This window comes from Crinia signifera, chromosome 7 (assembly GCF_055691185.1).
Source record: "Crinia signifera chromosome 7, ASM5569118v1, whole genome shotgun sequence".
In the NCBI taxonomy this organism is placed as follows: domain Eukaryota; kingdom Metazoa; phylum Chordata; class Amphibia; order Anura; family Myobatrachidae; genus Crinia; species Crinia signifera.
Window position 1 is genome coordinate 87,249,010 of NC_139223.1, and position 20,178 is coordinate 87,269,187.

The 20,178-nt window shown below is 41.7% G+C and overlaps 1 protein-coding gene across 1 annotated transcript in view; it reads right to left on the minus strand.

The window, feature by feature from the left end:
* LUC7L (LUC7 like) overlaps positions 1-18,747 on the minus strand; it is a 40,450-nt gene extending 21,703 nt beyond the window's left edge. The window contains exons 1-3 of the mRNA XM_083153435.1: positions 18,414-18,747; positions 2,938-3,032; positions 542-640 (exon numbers count right to left, since the gene is read on the minus strand). Coding sequence (XP_083009561.1) covers positions 542-640; positions 2,938-3,032; positions 18,414-18,642 — 423 coding nt within the window. The 5' untranslated portion in view covers positions 18,643-18,747. The remainder of the gene's footprint in view (positions 1-541; positions 641-2,937; positions 3,033-18,413) is intronic.
* Positions 18,748-20,178: the final 1,431 nt, after the last annotated feature.

Here is a 20,178-nt window from a genome sequence, read left to right on the forward strand (position 1 = left end):
GGGTTAATTTAACAAAAAGCTAAATAACGTACTAGCATGTTTTGGTCAGAGGGACAAAACAAAGGAGGGGAGAAACACCAACATGTGAATAACATACAAACTTCACACAAATAGGACCCTGGTTGGAATGAAATCCATAACTCAGCTGTGAAGCAGCAAAGACATTGATGTCTAGTGATAGGGACTCAAATCTTAACTGGTCCAGTAACTGCCACTCATGTCATTATATAAGAACCACTGGCTTCTATATAAACAGGTGTGACTTCCACTGAACAGCTGAGCATGCAAGTATGTGACCTGTTGATTAAGTATGATTACCCGATCATCGCCAATAATTTACACCAGTATGCAAAAGTTACATTACAGGAATGACAACTCAAAATATTTTTTTGTTTAATCAATTAGCAGTAACTGTGTGAATATTTAAAAGCAATCTCAAGTGGACTAACTTCTTAACTAATATCACTGCATTGAAAGTATTTGCTTTCTCCCATTGTTAAAAGGGCATCAACACAGTCCAAAAAAAAAAAAACCAACTTACATCAAGCTCAAAGAATAAATCTTTATCCTTGCTTGCAATTTCATAATCAGCTCTCAGTGCCAAATCGTGAATCTTGGTGCAATCACCCAAGTCCATCCTCTATTGGAGAGGAAAAAAAAGTATTCATTTTTAACACATCAGTTTAGTTGAACATAGAACAATAAATAAAAAGGAGGAGAAGTGGGGTACCCTGGGGAGGGGGGCAGATTGCTACTCACAGGAGTAACAAATTGCTTTAATACATTTCCCCAAAGAGAGACAGACAAGGCAAAGAAGGGGGAGGAGAAGAGATGGTTAGTGACTTGGGATAAAAAGTGGGGAAGATTAAAGACACGGAAAAGGATGTGGGAGAAACAGGAGTAAGATGGGGTGGTGGGAGAAGGAGGGGGAATACATGGCAAATAACTAGTACTATGCAAACTTTTAACTATCACAATTTACCCAACTGTGGTTTGAATAACCTTGGCCAATGGTTCCCAAACATGGAATTAGTACCTCAGCCAGTTGGATTATATCATCTGTGTAGAAGCATGGCTAGCTTTAAAACCTGGACTGTGTGTGTCTTGAGAACTGCACACTGACCTAGGCAAAAGTTTTCCAACTCCAGTCCTCCGGAGACCCTAGCTGCATGTTTTTTTTTCAGGTTTCCCCATAAGTGAATTACCACTACCTGTGAATCTTTTAAACATTCCAGTGAGTCATGTATGCACCTGTGCTGAAGCACAAAGTATGGAAAATCACGTACTGTTAGGAATCTGACGACTGGAGTTTGAAAACATTACACTAGGCAACCAGACAGAAGGGTCAATGTAATGATGTGCGAGTATATGGAACTCATATACAGGAATGTGCACTCCCGAGTATTCTTCAATCCAATTAAAAATGCCTATCTGTTGTACACAGAGCAGGGGGGTGAGACTTGTCAGCCATATGCAATGGAATAGAAGTGCATGAAAAAGTGCATGGACCACAGATAAGTGACTAACCTCTAGAATGACATTAGTGGGAAAAAGGAAAATATATGTAGTGTTAGGCTGTTTTAGCAGCGTCCTGCCCCATTTTTAAAGGGCAGCTCGCGCCCTGCCCGTTCACCAGCGTCCTGCTAAAACAGACGGCCAATGTGTGTGAAAGCCCAGAGGCAGAGCTTGGGGGAAGGAAGGAAGCCTAACAATGGCGGCCGGGCCAACCACTGACATTGACGGCCTGCACACAATCTGAATGATGTTCCCAAATTGTGCACACTGCCCCGACTCAGAGTCCCCTGGTGCCTAGACATGTGTTGGCCGGGTGTCCACGCTCCTTGAGCCAGAGCGTGGACTCCCATGTAGGAGTCCTGTTTAGGTGTCCCGTCCACGGTATGTTACCACACTGTGCTCGGGCCGCTACCAAAAAACCCGAAGCGGTCACCCCTCCCCATCCCACCAGTTAGCAGAAGCTGCTTCTTCCCCCCCCAACCCGTCCCTCTGTCGACAGACACCCCCCCCCCCCCCCCCGGCAGTAGCACGGACCGGGGAGGCTGCCTCTTCTCTCCCACTCCACACTGAGCAAAGGAGACAGATGCAGCACATCTCTTCTCTGTGCAGCTGCTGCTTTGCACTCCTCCTTCCACCACAGCAGCAGTGAAGGCAGCGGATGCCGGGTGGCCTGCCTGGACTGGGAACAAAATGTAAGTGGCACTTTTGGGGGGCGTTGTGAAAGGTGCACTACTTGGTGGCATTAAATTTATAAGCAAGAGTACTGGGGGCATTATATTCAACAATGTTTGTCATAATGTGTAATGGGCAGTACGGTGTAATGGGCAGTATGGTGTGTGGTATAATATGTACTGGGTATTACGGTATGTGGCTTAATGTGAAATGGGCATTACGGTGTGTCTCTTAATGTGTATTGGGCATTATGGTGTGTGGCTTAATGTGTAATGTAGTGTTCCCTCTAGGTGTTTTATCAGGGTACTGCCTACCGCCCTGACAGCTCTTACCATGTGCCGCCGCCACCCCGCCGTCAGTTGTAAGATATTGGGGGGGAGGTTGCCCACTAGGGAAGTAGCACCCTGCCCTAAAAAAATCCTAGAGTGAACACTATAGATGTTTATAATAGTTGTCAAATGGCTGATTTGTGCATTTATGATGCACAATGTGAAAAGCATACAATTCTACTCTACTATTCCGTATTATTGCAAGTTTCTAATTGGATTGCAAAATGAATTCACTATGTGAAATTGTGGAGAAAAATTTGCACCTAATTTGATTAACACCTAAAGCTGGTCACAGAGATGGATTCAGATGTATTACCCAATCAATACAACACATGCTATAATAAAAAAGCAAAAAAAAAAAAAAATTTCATCCAATTCTAATAATATTTCAAGAAAACATCATCATCATCATTATTATTACCGTTCCTGCAAGAATATCATGCGGACAGCAATCCAGGAGGTGACTTTTGCAGACACGATCATCTGAAAACTTTACACGTTGTCGGGTCTCATCACCTGCAAAACAAATTTTGCCAAATGAATCAATAACTTCTATGTGCCATAAGTTTTCTAAACAAATTAAGACCAAGGATGTGAATTTTTTTTATAATCCTTAGACCATATAGAGCATCAACAGGTTACACAGCACAATAGCTTGGAGATTAACCCTTTGAGTGCCAACATCTCAGATATGCGCAAAATAGCCACTAAAATGCAAGCGTCGGTTATAGCTTTGAGGCTAACAAAATTGAAAAACAAATAGGACAACTAAAAGAAACAAATTTACAATAGCTGAGATTACTTTCTTGGTAGTATAAAGATCAGCTGTAACTGTAGGACAAAAAGGCCCATACACACTAGGCAATTTTAAACTCAAAACCTCTGAGTGTGTATGAAAGGGTGATGAGCGCTGACGCATGCTCCCACACCCTCACCGGCCGTCACCCGGTGTTACAGTATACAGAGCTATGTAAACCATGAAATACTGTATATATACCAGCAGCAATATCTTGAGAAAATGTGGCACTCCAGGGAAACTGGCAAGATCAGGATATCTCAGTAGGTTATCTCAACAGCAATATTTTAGCCTATTATTATTATCCTTTATAAATATGGCGGCACAAAAGATCCACTGCAACCAATTACAGAGTACATAAATAAATAGGCAAAACTAGAACACCTAGTTACAGTTCAAGTCATAGTAAATATAGTCCAAGTAATACGGTTAGGATGAGAGTTGGCTGGGTTTGGTGAAGTGGTTCTTGAGAGCCTGCTCCTCTTGAAGTGTTGCAGAAAGATAGATAGCCTGACAGGGAAAGGTAGAGCATTCCAGAGAAAGGGCGCAGCACGTAAAAAAAAAAAAATATTAGAGGTAAGAGTGCGAACCTAAAAAGAGCCTTAAGCATTCTCGAAGATGGAATTGTAGTACCCTTTTCCCATATACAATCACAATACCAAGTCCCGAAAGAGGACTTCTATAAATATTTACAGGTTAGGCATTGGCTTAGCCGTTTCCCTCCCAAACCCCCGCCCAGCTTTCGGTGCCTAAGCTGCTACTTGCCCTCATTGAAACTCCAGCCACAAAAGGGGGTCTCTGGCTGGTGTAAATATTTAATGGTACTTGTTTCTTAGCACGGCGCCACCGATTATAATTGTAGGCCATCGGGTCCGAAAAAAATCGGGCAGATCGCATGCGACCAAATCGCATGCGATGCAACACAACCGACCCGATTTTAATGTTAAACGGTCCCCGAGACCCCATTTTTAATCGTATACCCACCCTGATAGGTAATTACGTGAAATGCCCCCCCCCCCATTGTTAACGCCACCCCACTATCAACGTCAACCCGAAGCATGGCGAGCGCAGCGATCTCAAGAGGGGCGGCAGTACTTCACATGTATTACGCGTCCGCTCACCACGCTTCGGGCTCGGTGGCTCGCTGCGCTCACCACACTATATAAGATCAACTCCATGCCGACATGGATAGTGGGGGTATGAAAAGGTCGGAGGATGTGTACCACCGCCGCTCGCCACGCTTCGGGTTCACATTGATCGTGGCGTTGCGTTAACAATGGGGGGTCTGGGGGGCATTTCACATTGGGTGCAATGTAAAATCGGGTCTCAGGGACCATTTTTACATTGGGTCCAATGTAAAAATCGGGTCGGTCGCATGCCATTACAATGGCATACGATGCGACCAATTTTTTAATTGTATTAAAAATCGGGTCGGTCGGGTCCCATCGCATACCTTAAGTTAAGGTATGCGATGGGACCCGACGGGCGCCATGCTAGACAACAGTACCTATTTAATTTCCAAATGTTTTAAAAATAAGTTCCCTTCACAATATCGGTGGGAGAAGGATTTGCCAAATGACTTTTCAGATGAGGTATGGAAATGTATTTTCCACTCAGGCTTTAAAATCTCTAAATGCATCGACCACTCAGAAATGTATTATAAATTGGTCCATAGGGCCTATCTTACCACAGACCGACTACATCAGTTCTGGCCTTCTGTCTCTTCCCAGTGTTGGAGACGATGTGGCTCAGTAGGAAACATTCTACATGTTTTTTGGTCATGCCCGGTGTTACATTCCCTATGGAAGGAAATTTTTCTCCTCATCTCCAAGGTACTAAATCAGTCTGTACATATGGACCCTCTCATTGCTCTCTGCCACTATTAACCAGGTGCGCTATCTAGCAGTGATAATTACCTCTTTGGACACATCTTGATCGCGGCTAAAGCCTCTATCGCCCAATTTTGGAAGTCACCCGATATACCCAATATTCACTTGATCGAAAACAAGATCCATAAACATTTCTTATTTGAGACATCAGATGTGGTATATTTCTCTAAGGCATCCTCTATCCACATTAAATGGAGCAGATGGAGGGAATATAGGGAAAAGAACAGGCCAGCCATGTACCCATTATGCCTTTACAGAACTATCTATACTAGATTCGCCTGGGCACAATCCCAGTTCTGTTCATTAATCATTGTGCGCAACCCTAATTGATCCTATTTCTATTTCCTGCTTAACTTATGACCTACAATAGAGTTTTTTCAGTATATTTTAGTCTACCTAACATGTTCTACTACACAGTCGATACTTGTAATGATGTAAAGGCCCCCATACATCAAGGCGATTTGGTCCAATTTCGGCCGATTGCGACCAATCGGCCTGTTAAATCGGACCAAATCGCCTCCTCCTGACATGCCGTCGGGTCCGATGTGCGGTCCCGTGCACATCGGACCCGACCAGGTGGTCGGACCGGCAGGCTGTCCGACCACCCGTTCCTCCAGGCGGCGAAAACATTATTAAGTAGAATGTAATTGTATTCTAGAACATTAAGGTTTCCTTTGACTGCAGGCAAATAGCATTCTCCTGTCATCAGCTAAACAAAGATTTATCTAGGCTGTTGTTGCAACACATAATTTATAAACCACAATAACAGCACCTACAAGCTACTGTGGCAGACATGATGATGGTCACTAAACTCTTTAAGACAAATTCTGATGTTAATGGTAAAATTTAATGAGCTTTTAAAATGTGTTAGCCCAGTGATGGCTAACCTTGACACTCCAGCTGTTGTTGAACTACACATCCCAGCATGCTCTGCTAAAGTTATACTATCTAGCAATGCTAAAACTGATGCAGAGCATGCTGGGATGTGTAGTTCAACAGCAGCTGGAGTGTCAAGGTTAGCCATCATTGTTAGCCAGTAACAAATGCACCTGTGTACCAACTAGGACATCTTAAAAATAGTTATAGTTGGTGTCCCTGAGGATCAAGTTTGGGAAACACTGGTGTAAATAGCCATCCCAACCCACCGATCGTCCCGGCGAGTCCACGTGAAAGGCGGCTGTGCGACACACAGTGAGGAGACGCACAGCTCGCTCCCTGCCTAGCATACCACCAACAGCGGGTCATCCGGCAGCGGTGCAGGTGAGCTTGAGCCGTCCTTAAGCAACTACTTTTGTCCTTCTAGAATTCTATCTACAAAAGCTCTAAAGGTATGATAAGAAATTGTAACCAAGGGTCTTGATACCATTTGACTGAGCCTTTTAACACTGGATGCAATCACGCCAGCTGACCAATTGGTCGTAGTGGATATATATCTGCCAAATTGCTTTGGATCGGAACTATGGTGGGACATTGCACCCTAACAGGTGCCAAACTTCCAACTTATTAGCTAAAAAAAAAAAGCACTGGACACTTTATATATCCCTGTCAGATATTTTTTAATTTAAATCTAGGATATGGTTCTTTGATATTGCACACAGAGTGTGATCACATGTTTTAACTATATATTATTTTTTGTTATTGATTAATCATTTATAGTTGTGTAATTGATTGTTATATTAATTATAAAGGAATAAAATCTTTTAATGTTGTTGTATCCAATTGTGTGGCACTCTCTCACAAGTGGTATATATGTGCATTTATACACACATAGCTATCTCTGTTTCGATTTAGGTCAATCTAACAATATCCCAGATTGCTATTTGGAGCAGCCAATTGTCCAAGTAATCCAAGTAATCATTCATCTGGTTAATGCAAATAATGCAATTGGTTTATAATTTTGAACACCATTGTGTTATATTATATATTTTTTTGCAGCCGATGTTTGTTTTTTCCGTTTACAATTGAATATCACCTGCGGGTGTGCACTGGTCTCGAAGACTGCAGCAAAAAAATTGAACAACAACTTTGGTGTCTAATGCATAACAGACAGGTGTACATCTTCATTTGCCCATCCACATTAACCCCTGCAGCAAGTGTACATGTGGGCCGCAGACCACCTATACACATAATCAGATGTGCCGATATATGTGAAGATATAGGAATGTTGCCCTGCGAACAACCAGTCGCGAAACATTCGCACCCCCCCCTGGATATTCGACTACGTGGTGCACTCATGCGACCAGCAGCACAAACTGCAATTAGCGGCAGAATCGGACCTTAGAAGGATTGTACCGGGTCACTCTACTTCTCGCCCGTGGTGAATATCCACCAATTAATGGTACCCTTTGATAAAGATGGACTACTGCCCACTCCTTGGTCCAGTAAAGTGAGTGAACCCGATGCCAAGACTTAAGCTGGGTACACATATGTACAATCGTAGGGCCGTTCTTCCGTTCTGCGGACGAACGGCCGTTCGATTGTATATATGTGTACGCAGTCCCGATCCCTTCGTTGCGACCGATAAACGGCCAAAAACGCTCTTGGCCGTCCACGGTCGGTCAGTCAGAGGTTCTTTGCTGCTTAATATTCTTCCGACAGGACGGCTCCATATCGAAAGAAAAGTGACATGTGTACGCAAGTTCGATCGATATGCAGCCCGTTCCTGCGATCATTCCTCCCAAAAGCAGCACGCCCATGTGGGTGTTGACTAGCTGCGTCATCCCTCCATCAGCGCAGCATGTAAACAACAGGAAGTCTTCTCCCCCGTACTTTCCGCGCCATGCTGTTAAAGAATATTCGTTGTGTGTGCATTCCTGACAGATATAGTTATAGAAGATAGATAGATAGATATGTGATGTTCATTGTTCTGCATAAACACTTAACATTTATTAAAAAATACTGACAAAAAATACTGTGAACACTTTGTTTATTTGAGGTAAAACGGTGGTCGGACCTGAACAGAGTGTCACATACAGGTGCTTGCCATGACATAAGTGCCACGTGAAGGTGTAGCAGGAACGCCCACCCACCCAAAAATCACGTGATCACGCCTCGTTTTGGTATGCTCTTTTAATCCAGCCCATTATGATAATGTTGTGTACATTTTTATCGTGCGAATAGCCAGATCGGGAGAGTGTGTACGGTGGTACAATATTTTTCTTGCGATTGTTTGGACGGGAGTACATCGGACGTCGCAAGTAAAATTGTACATATGTGTACGCGCAGATCGGTCGTATGTTTTGGACGGCCGAACGTGTATTCGGTCGATCGAACGGTCGCAAGAAAAATGAAATTGTACATATGTGTACCCAGCTTTACATTTAGTGTGTTTGTATGGGGTTTTTCGGTACTTCCTCATCTTTGCGGCCACAGCTTACGCTATGCAACTTATGTAGCACAACCCACACCACCCTGGGTTAACGCCACCATCTATTACCTTTAGTAAAGTTGTGGCAAGCAAAGCGAGACACCCAGCCCGAAGCGTGGCGAGCGAACAATGGTGCTATTCTGAAAGTGGCTAACGTAACTGGCATTAGCTGTGGAAGTAATGGCTTATCTCCTAAACCCAAAAGTACAGCAGAGCCTGCAGCCAAATACTAAACAGACCAACATGGTATTATACGGTTATATGGTTTTAGAACAATTATCACTTTCTACACTGCAATTAAAGCAACAAGGAGATATTTAGAAGACATGTTTGATACTGCCTTCCTTACTATACATCACGTCTGGTACCAGCACAAACCTAGGAAGGGTTGTATAACAACCTAAATGGGCGCTGTGATGGGCTGAGATGTGAAGCAGCTACTAATGAGGGGGATTGAGAGTCCCCCTAGGATAGATAGGAAATATACAAAAAAATAGTAGCGCTAAATAAAGTAAAAGCAATATCACATTTATTATATAAAATGCACAGATAAAAATGAATGGGTTAATAAAACAAATGCACCAGCACCTATGAATGATAGTTGCCTAGGGATAGGGTCCATTCCTATATATGTCGCCTGTTTCCGGAAAAGGGGGAGTATCTCTTCAAGTAAGATGTAAATGATATTTACCGCAGGTAGTCCCAAATGTGGTTCTTTAATCCTTACTTAGGATGGCATTGAAGCAAGTCCAACAGATGGTTTTTTTGAGGGTATTTCCTCAGGACTCCATATAAACGGTCTGTTTGAAGAGTGTAGCAATCCGGTGGCGGCTGGTCTGGATCCCAAAAGATGGTGGGTGGCAGAGTTGGCAAAGTTGGCTGGCAATAGGTAGCTGGTGCAAGGTGCCTGACGCGTTTCGCTGCATATAGGAGCAGCTTTATCAAAGGATAGTCTCATGGTGTTTGTCTGGGGTTTATATACCCCTCCCATTATTGGTAAGTAAGTGCACCTGTGCATGCATAATTCACAATATAGACAAATAATATAAAAAACGAGGAGAGAATGATCTATAAGTGGAGAGGCATAAGGATATATATATACAGTAATAACGAGTGGTTAATATTAATACAATCTTAAGAAAAACAAAAACAAGGTCAAAGTTTCATAGTAGATGATTGGTCAATTTTTCCGCTGGTCATTGGTGACAGAATACGTTGCTAAGGATACTTGACAACACATTTACGTTAGCCCAATCAGGATCTAACTTCCGTGGACACGTGGGACGGAGCACGGTCACATGGTCTGGACATGTGATCGGCTGAGGCAAAATGCGGAAGACGCCGCTTATTGGCGTGCGTTTCAAGCCTCAGAATCGGCGTATGTTGCCGGAAGTAGCGGGTGTCACGTGATCCGCTCTCTTCCGTCCCATGTGTTCACAGGAAGGCAGTTCTCGCGTTAAGAGACGCGTCATACATAGCAGTGAGGCAAAGTGGTTAGAACGATTGCCATCTTGTGGACAAAATTTATAATAACAGCAAGCATCACGAAATAGAAGGAGATATTAGACTTGATTGCATTTCTATTGAGATAAACACATTCTGAAGCTATATATAGATAGTAATCTTCAATAAACATTATTCTAATGTCAAGAGAACATATACACATGTATATGAAAGTGTACAGAAAATAAATAAAAATATTAAATAATAAAAATAAAAATAAATATAATATAATAGATATAAATAATATAAATTCATTATAAATATAGAAAAACATATATAAAAAAATATATATAAAAAAAGAGAGAAAAAAATATATATATATATATATATGTACATATTTAATATAAATTAAATCACACTATTTAGTTCTACTGCCTCATTGAGGCCATTTGGGAAAATTGAATTCATTTGATACATCCAGAATACTTCTCTTTTACAGAGTGTTCTAAATCTGTCTCCACCCCTGATGGTTTTGGGGATAGACTCAACACCTATAAGCTTCAACTTTTTAGGGTCACTGGAATGGCTCTCTAAAAAGTGTTTAGATACACTGTGTGTATGTACTTTATTAATTATGTTTCTGCGATGTTCTAAAAATCTTTGTTTTAGGGGACGTGTGGTTCTCCCCACATATTTCAAGCCACACTCGCATATTAGAACATAAATTACATAATTAGAATTACAGTTTATAAAGTTTCTAATGTCATATGGTTTGTCTCCATCAACCTGAATTTGGGTGGTTTTTCTGTCTATATATTGACAGGTGAGGCATCGTGTTTGACAGCATTGAAAGAAACCCTTGGGTTTTGGTCCTAACCACATGGTAGGATCTAAGGTTTTATCTTTATTTAATTTTTCTGGTTTAAGAAAACTTGGAGCTAATAAATTCTTTAGCGAAATATTTTTTCTGAAAACAAACTCTGGGGTTTCTGGTAGAATGTCTTGCAGCCATCGATCTCCTTTTAGTATGTTGTGATTTTTCTTTATAATATTCTTAATTTCGGTACAGGAATTGTTATATTTGGAAATGAAAACTATTTCTCGTTTACGAGGATCTACTTTTTTAGTTCTATTTTCCAATAAATCTTCTCTTTTAACCAGACTAACTTCAGATAGTGCTTTGTTTAAAATATATGTAGGGTATTGGCAGTGTTTGAAGGCATCTGTCAAAGTTTCTGCTTGTTCTTTAAAGGTGGACTCACTAGAACAGTTTCTTCGCAAGCGAAGAAACTGCCCTTTAGGGATATTTCTCTTCCAGGCAGGGAGGTGGGCACTCTGAAAATGAAGATATTGGTTTGTGCTGACTTCCTTAAAGAAGGTTCTGGTCATAATTTTATTATTTTGTATTTCGAGGGTTAAGTCCAAAAAGTCAATTCGGTTACGGTGGTATGTATGGGTGAGAATTAAATTGAAATTATTATTATTAAGGTGATTAACAAATAAAAGTGCTGAATCGTGATCCCCATCCCAAATCATAAATAAATCATCAATGTAACGGCCATAGAGGACCAGGTTCGCACCGAAAGGGCCCCCCCAAATGAGGGAGTCCTCTACCTCCCCCATATAGAGGTTGGCATAACTCGGCGCGAACCTGGTCCCCATGGCCGTTCCCATCACCTGTAAATAAAAAGTGTCATTAAATATAAAGTAATTGTGCTGGAGGATAAATAAAATACAATCTGTGAGGAATTTTTGGTGATTTTCCCCCAGGTCTCCATCAGCATATAGTTTATCTGTAATAGATTGAACACCCAATTGATGTGGTATGTTCGTGTACAAACTTTGTACATCTAATGTAAGGAAAGCATATGACTCTTTCCACTGTACATTTTGAATTAGTTGCAAAAAATGTGTAGAATCTTTGATGTGAGACCTGAGGGAAGGGACCCGTGGTTGGAGAAAAGAATCAACATAAAATGAAAGGTTAGAGGTAAGTGAATCTATGCCCGAAATAATAGGTCGACCAGGAGGTGAAGAAAGTGACTTATGGATTTTGGGTAAGTGATAATAAATGGGTGTGAGGGGGTGCTCGTGAAAAAGAAAATGGAATTCCTGTTTGGAAATAATCCCCTCAGTTTTGGCTCCTTCAAGGAGATTGAACAAATCAGCTTGAAAAGTAGCAGTTGGATCTTTGTCCAATTTGGAATAAAATTTAGTGTCTCCCAGTTGGCGATTAGCCTCCTGGATGTAGTCAGCACGGTTCTGAATTACGAGGCCCCCCCCTTTATCTGCCTCTTTTATTACTATAGAAGAGTCTTTTGTCAATTTTTTAAGCGCTTTAAGTTCCCATTTATTAAGGTTTGAGTGTTTGTTGGTCTTGTGCTCAGATTCTTTGCACAATCTTTTAAAGTCTCCTAAGGTGGTTTTGTAAAAACTTTCGATGCTACTGCCTTTTGTTTTTATTGGAAAGAACTCTGACTGAAGTTTAAAATGATTTTTTAAGTCGAAAATCTTTTGGGGGGATTTTGATTCCCTCAGCAGATCTGAGAGATCTTCTAATGCTTGTTTGTCTTCACAATCTAAAACAATAGGGGAGGAGATTGGGTCAACATTTTGGTCTAGTTTCTTCTGCGCAAAGTAACGTTTGCGACAGAGAGTTCGGATGTATCTATTTAACTCGACGAATAGGTCGAAGATATTAGGGCTCTGGGAAGGTGAAAATTTGAGGCCACGTTCTAACAAAGAAATTTCTGTGGTTGTCAATTTTTTAGAGGAAAGATTAAAAATGGTAGTAGGTCTCTTTTTATTTTTTGCAATCAGTTTCCGCCTCTTGTATTGTACCTGTCTACCCCCCCTTCTTCCTCGTAACTTGAACCCCTTCGTCTTTTGGGTGTCCCTAATTGACGGTCTCTTTTGGGGAGGGGGCTGTAATGTCTCCTTCTGATCAGGGGATCTAAAAAAACCTCAGATTCTTGGGTATCTTTTTCTCTGCTGATTTTGGGTCTGGCACCTAGGTCCGAGATGTTAGTATGATTGGGACCTCTTTCATGGTGTTTATTTTTATCAGTGGCCTGGGTATGGCCCCTTTCTTGATACGTTTTTTTATGGGCAGGTTGAGTAGAATGAAATGATTTGTTATATCCTGATCTCTCTTCCCTTCCATTTTGGCTATAGTGTCTATAGGGCTTGTTTTGTTCTGATCTTGAGGGGCGTCTATAATTAGATGACCTATTTGGCTGTGAGGAAGTGTCAGTATAGGGTTTTTTATTATTATTTGTTCTATAAGTCCTGACGGCTCCAGTTTGGTAGTCATCCATATCCCTTTTGAATTTTTTACATTTAGTTTCAATTAACATTTGTTCGAATTTAGAAACTCTATCAGTGATAAGGTTATCTCTTTCTTTAAATTCTCTAGTACTCGCAAAAGGTTCAAGTTTGGTTCTAAGGGCCTCAATGTCTGTTTCAGCTTTTTTAGTTTTTTCTATCCGGAATTTGATCACTAATTCCATAAGGGCTAGGGAGCAGGTGTCTAGTAATTTCTCCCATTCGTCTTGGTACCTAGTGTCACCTTGAAATATTGAGGGCTTAAAGAGCCTCAATCCCCTTGGTATCATTTTCTTATCAACATATTTCTGGAGATTGACACTGTCCAGCCAGTGTCGCATCTCCAGTTTCAACAGATTTTCTAATTCATAAAAATCATCCTTAAGATTGCATTCTACATTATTGTGGTCACCTTCAAGGGGTGATTCCCACTTAGAAAAATAAAGTTGCCTCCTGTTCATTCTCTCCTCGAATTTCACAAAGCAACCCATAACTGCAGCCCAAAAAGAACTCAAAAAAAGGGAAAAACACAGGAAGGGTTGTATAACAACCTAAATGGGCGCTGTGATGGGCTGAGATGTGAAGCAGCTACTAATGAGGGGGATTGAGAGTCCCCCTAGGATAGATAGGAAATATACAAAAAAATAGTAGCGCTAAATAAAGTAAAAGCAATATCACATTTATTATATAAAATGCACAGATAAAAATGAATGGGTTAATAAAACAAATGCACCAGCACCTATGAATGATAGTTGCCTAGGGATAGGGTCCATTCCTATATATGTCGCCTGTTTCCGGGGATCACGATTCAGCACTTTTATTTGTTAATCACCTTAATAATAATAATTTCAATTTAATTCTCACCCATACATACCACCGTAACCGAATTGACTTTTTGGACTTAACCCTCGAAATACAAAATAATAAAATTATGACCAGAACCTTCTTTAAGGAAGTCAGCACAAACCAATATCTTCATTTTCAGAGTGCCCACCTCCCTGCCTGGAAGAGAAATATCCCTAAAGGGCAGTTTCTTCGCTTGCGAAGAAACTGTTCTAGTGAGTCCACCTTTAAAGAACAAGCAGAAACTTTGACAGATGCCTTCAAACACTGCCAATACCCTACATATATTTTAAACAAAGCACTATCTGAAGTTAGTCTGGTTAAAAGAGAAGATTTATTGGAAAATAGAACTAAAAAAGTAGATCCTCGTAAACGAGAAATAGTTTTCATTTCCAAATATAACAATTCCTGTACCGAAATTAAGAATATTATAAAGAAAAATCACAACATACTAAAAGGAGATCGATGGCTGCAAGACATTCTACCAGAAACCCCAGAGTTTGTTTTCAGAAAAAATATTTCGCTAAAGAATTTATTAGCTCCAAGTTTTCTTAAACCAGAAAAATTAAATAAAGATAAAACCTTAGATCCTACCATGTGGTTAGGACCAAAACCCAAGGGTTTCTTTCAATGCTGTCAAACACGATGCCTCACCTGTCAATATATAGACAGAAAAACCACCCAAATTCAGGTTGATGGAGACAAACCATATGACATTAGAAACTTTATAAACTGTAATTCTAATTATGTAATTTATGTTCTAATATGCGAGTGTGGCTTGAAATATGTGGGGAGAACCACACGTCCCCTAAAACAAAGATTTTTAGAACATCGCAGAAACATAATTAATAAAGTACATACACACAGTGTATCTAAACACTTTTTAGAGAGCCATTCCAGTGACCCTAAAAAGTTGAAGCTTATAGGTGTTGAGTCTATCCCCAAAACCATCAGGGGTGGAGACAGATTTAGAACACTCTGTAAAAGAGAAGTATTCTGGATGTATCAAATGAATTCAATTTTCCCAAATGGCCTCAATGAGGCAGTAGAACTAAATAGTGTGATTTAATTTATATTAAATATGTACATATATATATATATATATATTTTTTTCTCTCTTTTTTTATATATATTTTTTTATATATGTTTTTCTATATTTATAATGAATTTATATTATTTATATCTATTATATTATATTTATTTTTATTTTTATTATTTAATATTTTTATTTATTTTCTGTACACTTTCATATACATGTGTATATGTTCTCTTGACATTAGAATAATGTTTATTGAAGATTACTATCTATATATAGCTTCAGAATGTGTTTATCTCAATAGAAATGCAATCAAGTCTAATATCTCCTTCTATTTCGTGATGCTTGCTGTTATTATAAATTTTGTCCACAAGATGGCAATCGTTCTAACCACTTTGCCTCACTGCTATGTATGACGCGTCTCTTAACGCGAGAACTGCCTTCCTGTGAACACATGGGACGGAAGAGAGCGGATCACGTGACACCCGCTACTTCCGGCAACATACGCCGATTCTGAGGCTTGAAACGCACGCCAATAAGCGGCGTCTTCCGCATTTTGCCTCAGCCGATCACATGTCCAGACCATGTGACCGTGCTCCGTCCCACGTGTCCACGGAAGTTAGATCCTGATTGGGCTAACGTAAATGTGTTGTCAAGTATCCTTAGCAACGTATTCTGTCACCAATGACCAGCGGAAAAATTGACCAATCATCTACTATGAAACTTTGACCTTGTTTTTGTTTTTCTTAAGATTGTATTAATATTAACCACTCGTTATTACTGTATATATATATCCTTATGCCTCTCCACTTATAGATCATTCTCTCCTCGTTTTTTATATTATTTGTCTATATTGTGAATTATGCATGCACAGGTGCACTTACTTACCAATAATGGGAGGGGTATATAAACCCCAGACAAACACCATGAGACTATCCTTTGATAAAGCTGCTCCTATATGCAGCGAAACGCGTCAGGCACCTTGCACCAGCTACCTATTGCCAGCCAACTTTGCCAACTCTGCCACCCACCATCTTTTGGGATCCAGACCAGCCGCCACCGGATTGCTACACTCTTCAAACAGACCGTTTATATGGAGTCCTGAGGAAATACCCTCAAAAAAACCATCTGTTGGACTTGCTTCAATGCCATCCTAAGTAAGGATTAAAGAACCACATTTGGGACTACCTGCGGTAAATATCATTTACATCTTACTTGAAGAGATACTCCCCCTTTTCCGGAAACAGGCGACATATATAGGAATGGACCCTATCCCTAGGCAACTATCATTCATAGGTGCTGGTGCATTTGTTTTATTAACCCATTCATTTTTATCTGTGCATTTTATATAATAAATGTGATATTGCTTTTACTTTATTTAGCGCTACTATTTTTTTGTATATTACCAGCACAAACCTGTCCTATACCAAGCGGCAAGATGGGTGAACAGCAGAGGTACTGCACCATAAAGGTTCAGACACCTTTATTTCAAAACTCTATGTTCAAATACAGCTATTTGAGCAAACCGTTTTATAGGAATTATGATCATTATAATTTTTTTGCAGCGGAGCTACAAGAACATCCAGTGTCAAAAAGTAAATTTTCAGGGTCAGCAAAGTTTTAAAAAATAGGCAATTAAAATATAAAAGTTTACAGTTTTCTTGGTACTTATGTAATATCTGGGCGCCCGATTTTTTCATCGCATTGCATGCAATATAGTGGCATACATTCATGTGATGCGATTTTTCATTGTAAAGGCCCGATTTTTAATTGTATAGTCACCCATGGGTGATTTCATACCCCCACTATCCAACTACGCATGGAGTTGTTTTAATATAGTGTGGCGAGTGCAGCGAGCCCCGCGAGGGGACGCAGAATACATGTAAAGTAATCCACGTCCACTCGCCATGCTTCGGGCTCGCCAGACTATATAAAATCAACTCCATGCGTAGTTGGATAGTGGGGCTATGAAATCACCCATGGTTGACTATACAATTAAAAATCGGGTCTCTACAATGAAAAATCGCATCGCATGCCTTAAGTAGTGGCATGCAATGATAAAATTGTTCGCCTATTGGTATGCATATTGAATTTAATCTTAAACCGGTTGCACACAGGAGTGGCAGGGAGTCGCTCCAACACCCCCAATAACCCATACACAGTGATGTTAATGAAGGAACGATCACTGTTTCATCCTTCATTAACATCGATGACATCACTAGGTTTGATATGCAGCACCTAGCATCATCGCTAGCGACTATGTGCATATAAACAGAGCAGTATGCCATGTAATCGGACGGCATATCACAGAGTGTGTTCTTTGCTTTACAAATTCATTGCTTAATCCATGGACTGCATGTCTAATTTAAAAAGTATGCCAAAAACTGACATTACAGGAGACATTAAATTAAATGAGGTACACTTTTCGGAGATTTTGCACCCTGGATAACCATATTAGTGAAGCGATTAGTTGAATATGCTTCTAGATAGATTGCAGTGCTACAAATTCCACTGACTCGGAAATCAAGGGACCAGAAATTATGTTTTACGACCAAATGGGACAAAGCAAGGGAAAGAAGTTATTTTGTTCTATAAAGTACAACTTGCAATCCGTTCAATGTTGACAGTTACTATAAAGATAGCATAATGCCGATGGCATCATGCTGGTGCTATATTAATGCTATGTAAAGAATGTTAAAAAAAATTGCATTATAGGTTTACACTGTTTAATACCAAGATGGTTAAAAGGCTAGAATTAGCTAAATTAGTACAATGGCAGCATTAGTGTCCACATAGGGGATTTGTAGCACAATTACTGTTTCTATGCATCACAACCAAGAAGAAGAGACCAAGAGTGCTGACAAACCACGTTCTAACAGGTTCAGTTCAATGTTAGATCATACATATGTGCAAGCTATATGGCCAGTGTAGATTACCGCCAGGCCAGCACACCCCCAGCAGTATGGCTATGAGGCACCCACCCCGGGGCCCAGTGCTGTTACATCGTAGCCCAACAGCTGGAAGCAGAGCCGCCGCCACATGTGTGCGCAGTTATCAGGCGCCGCTCCCGGCATAGGGACTTCGCTGTGGGACACCCTGCAGAGCGATAGCAACCACTGTAGACCCAGCTTGGTCCTGAGCATCCCGACCAGGCCTCAATATCGCCGTTCCCACCGGGGACTGGACCCCTTGCACTCACCGTCCCGGGCCGTGCCCATCAGTTGGTCCAGCAGAGCTCTCATTTGGGCCTGAGCCGACATGATCGATGCTGAGCGGCCTCTGCCTGCCCGGGCACACTGCGCTCCCTCTCCACAGCCTCTGTCCGCCTCCCTCAGCCCAGTCAGGCGGCCGTAGCACAGGGGGATTGTGGGAAGATGGAGGAACCGGAAGTGGAGGTCCGGTGTGATCAAAGTTCCGGGTAGCAACATGTACAACGCACCATGGGCCTGTTACTGCAAGGGGCCGGATTGCGGGTTGTCACTACAGTATGGGACGGGTGGAGCCTGGAGCGTAACCGGCCGCACAGTAGCTGGGTGACTGTATAAGCAGAAAGAAAACTTCTAAACCCAGTAGCAGTGACGCGGTTGGGTGAATCAGATCATTGGCGGATACGGAGGAGGAGGGTGAACAGGGCGATCACCCTCATAACATACAATCACGCCCACTTTTTAATGCTGGAGCTCCGGCACTGAGGCCAGAAAGTTTATAATATCATCTAGGGTCGGCCATCTATGGTAATCTACTATGCAGTGGATTAATGCAGCCCACACACGCACCGATCCCGGCGTGCGTTGTGGGCTTAACTAGCACACATAGCATCGCATCGTATGCCTTGTGCATACGATGTGCATGCGATGCGATGCTGTGCTAGAAAAAACTAGTACAAAAAGTATGTGCAGCACATACTCTTTGTACTGTACGATGAGGTGCCGCGGGAGCACGCACCCCATCGTACAGCATCGCACCGTCCGCATCGGTGCATGTGTGGCCTCCTTAACATAGATTCCTCCATCGGTGGTACAACTGTTAAGGTGCTCATACACTGAGGCGATTTGGTCCGACTTCGGCCGATTGCGACCATTAAGTCGGACCAAATCGCCTCTCCCTGACATGCCATCGGGTCCGATGCGCGGTCCCGTGCGCATCGGACCCGACCGGGTGGTCGGACCTGCTGCCCGTCCGACCACCCATCCTGGGACCTCCCTCCTGGTGGGAAGCAGGGACGCATGCAAACCATCACAACGGATCGCATGCGTCCCTGCCGCCGGGAAGGTCCTGGTGGCTTGCCAGGGTATCGGGTGTCCAAATACTGCTGAGAGACGTTGCAGCAGTGTATGGGAACCTTTAGACATCATACATAAACCATTGATGGCTGTGAAACATTGATGATTGATGGCCAGCTCTATACCCAAAAGGCCAAAAAAAAACAGTCACCAGGCGATTTTGAGCTAATAGAATCAGTCAGCTTTATTGGCCAGGTATACTTGCATATACTGTACTAGGAATTAGATCTGGATTGCTGTGCAACAACCAGGGTAGGAACAAGTAACAATGACAGTACATATATCTATCACACATACAGATATGCATTAAGGTGCCCATACACGGTCCGTTTAACGGATCCGTTCGGCGCTTAATAAGCACGCATCGCATCGGATCGCATCCCTAGTGCATGCCTTGTGCATGCACTGTGATCCGATGCGATGTGTACCTAGTACAAAAAGTATGTGCAGCACATACTTTTTGTACCGTACGATGAGATGCGCGGGAGCGCGCATCTCATAGTACAGAACGGACGGTCCGGGAACGGACCGTCTATGGGCACCATTAGACGTATTTTAATGAGGGACACGGACATGGGGAACATATATTTACTGAGCTGTGCCACACCCAGGCAGCCATTCAGCATCAGGTAGGTAGACAGGTAATCCAGTACAGATGTAGGACATGTACAGATATGCACT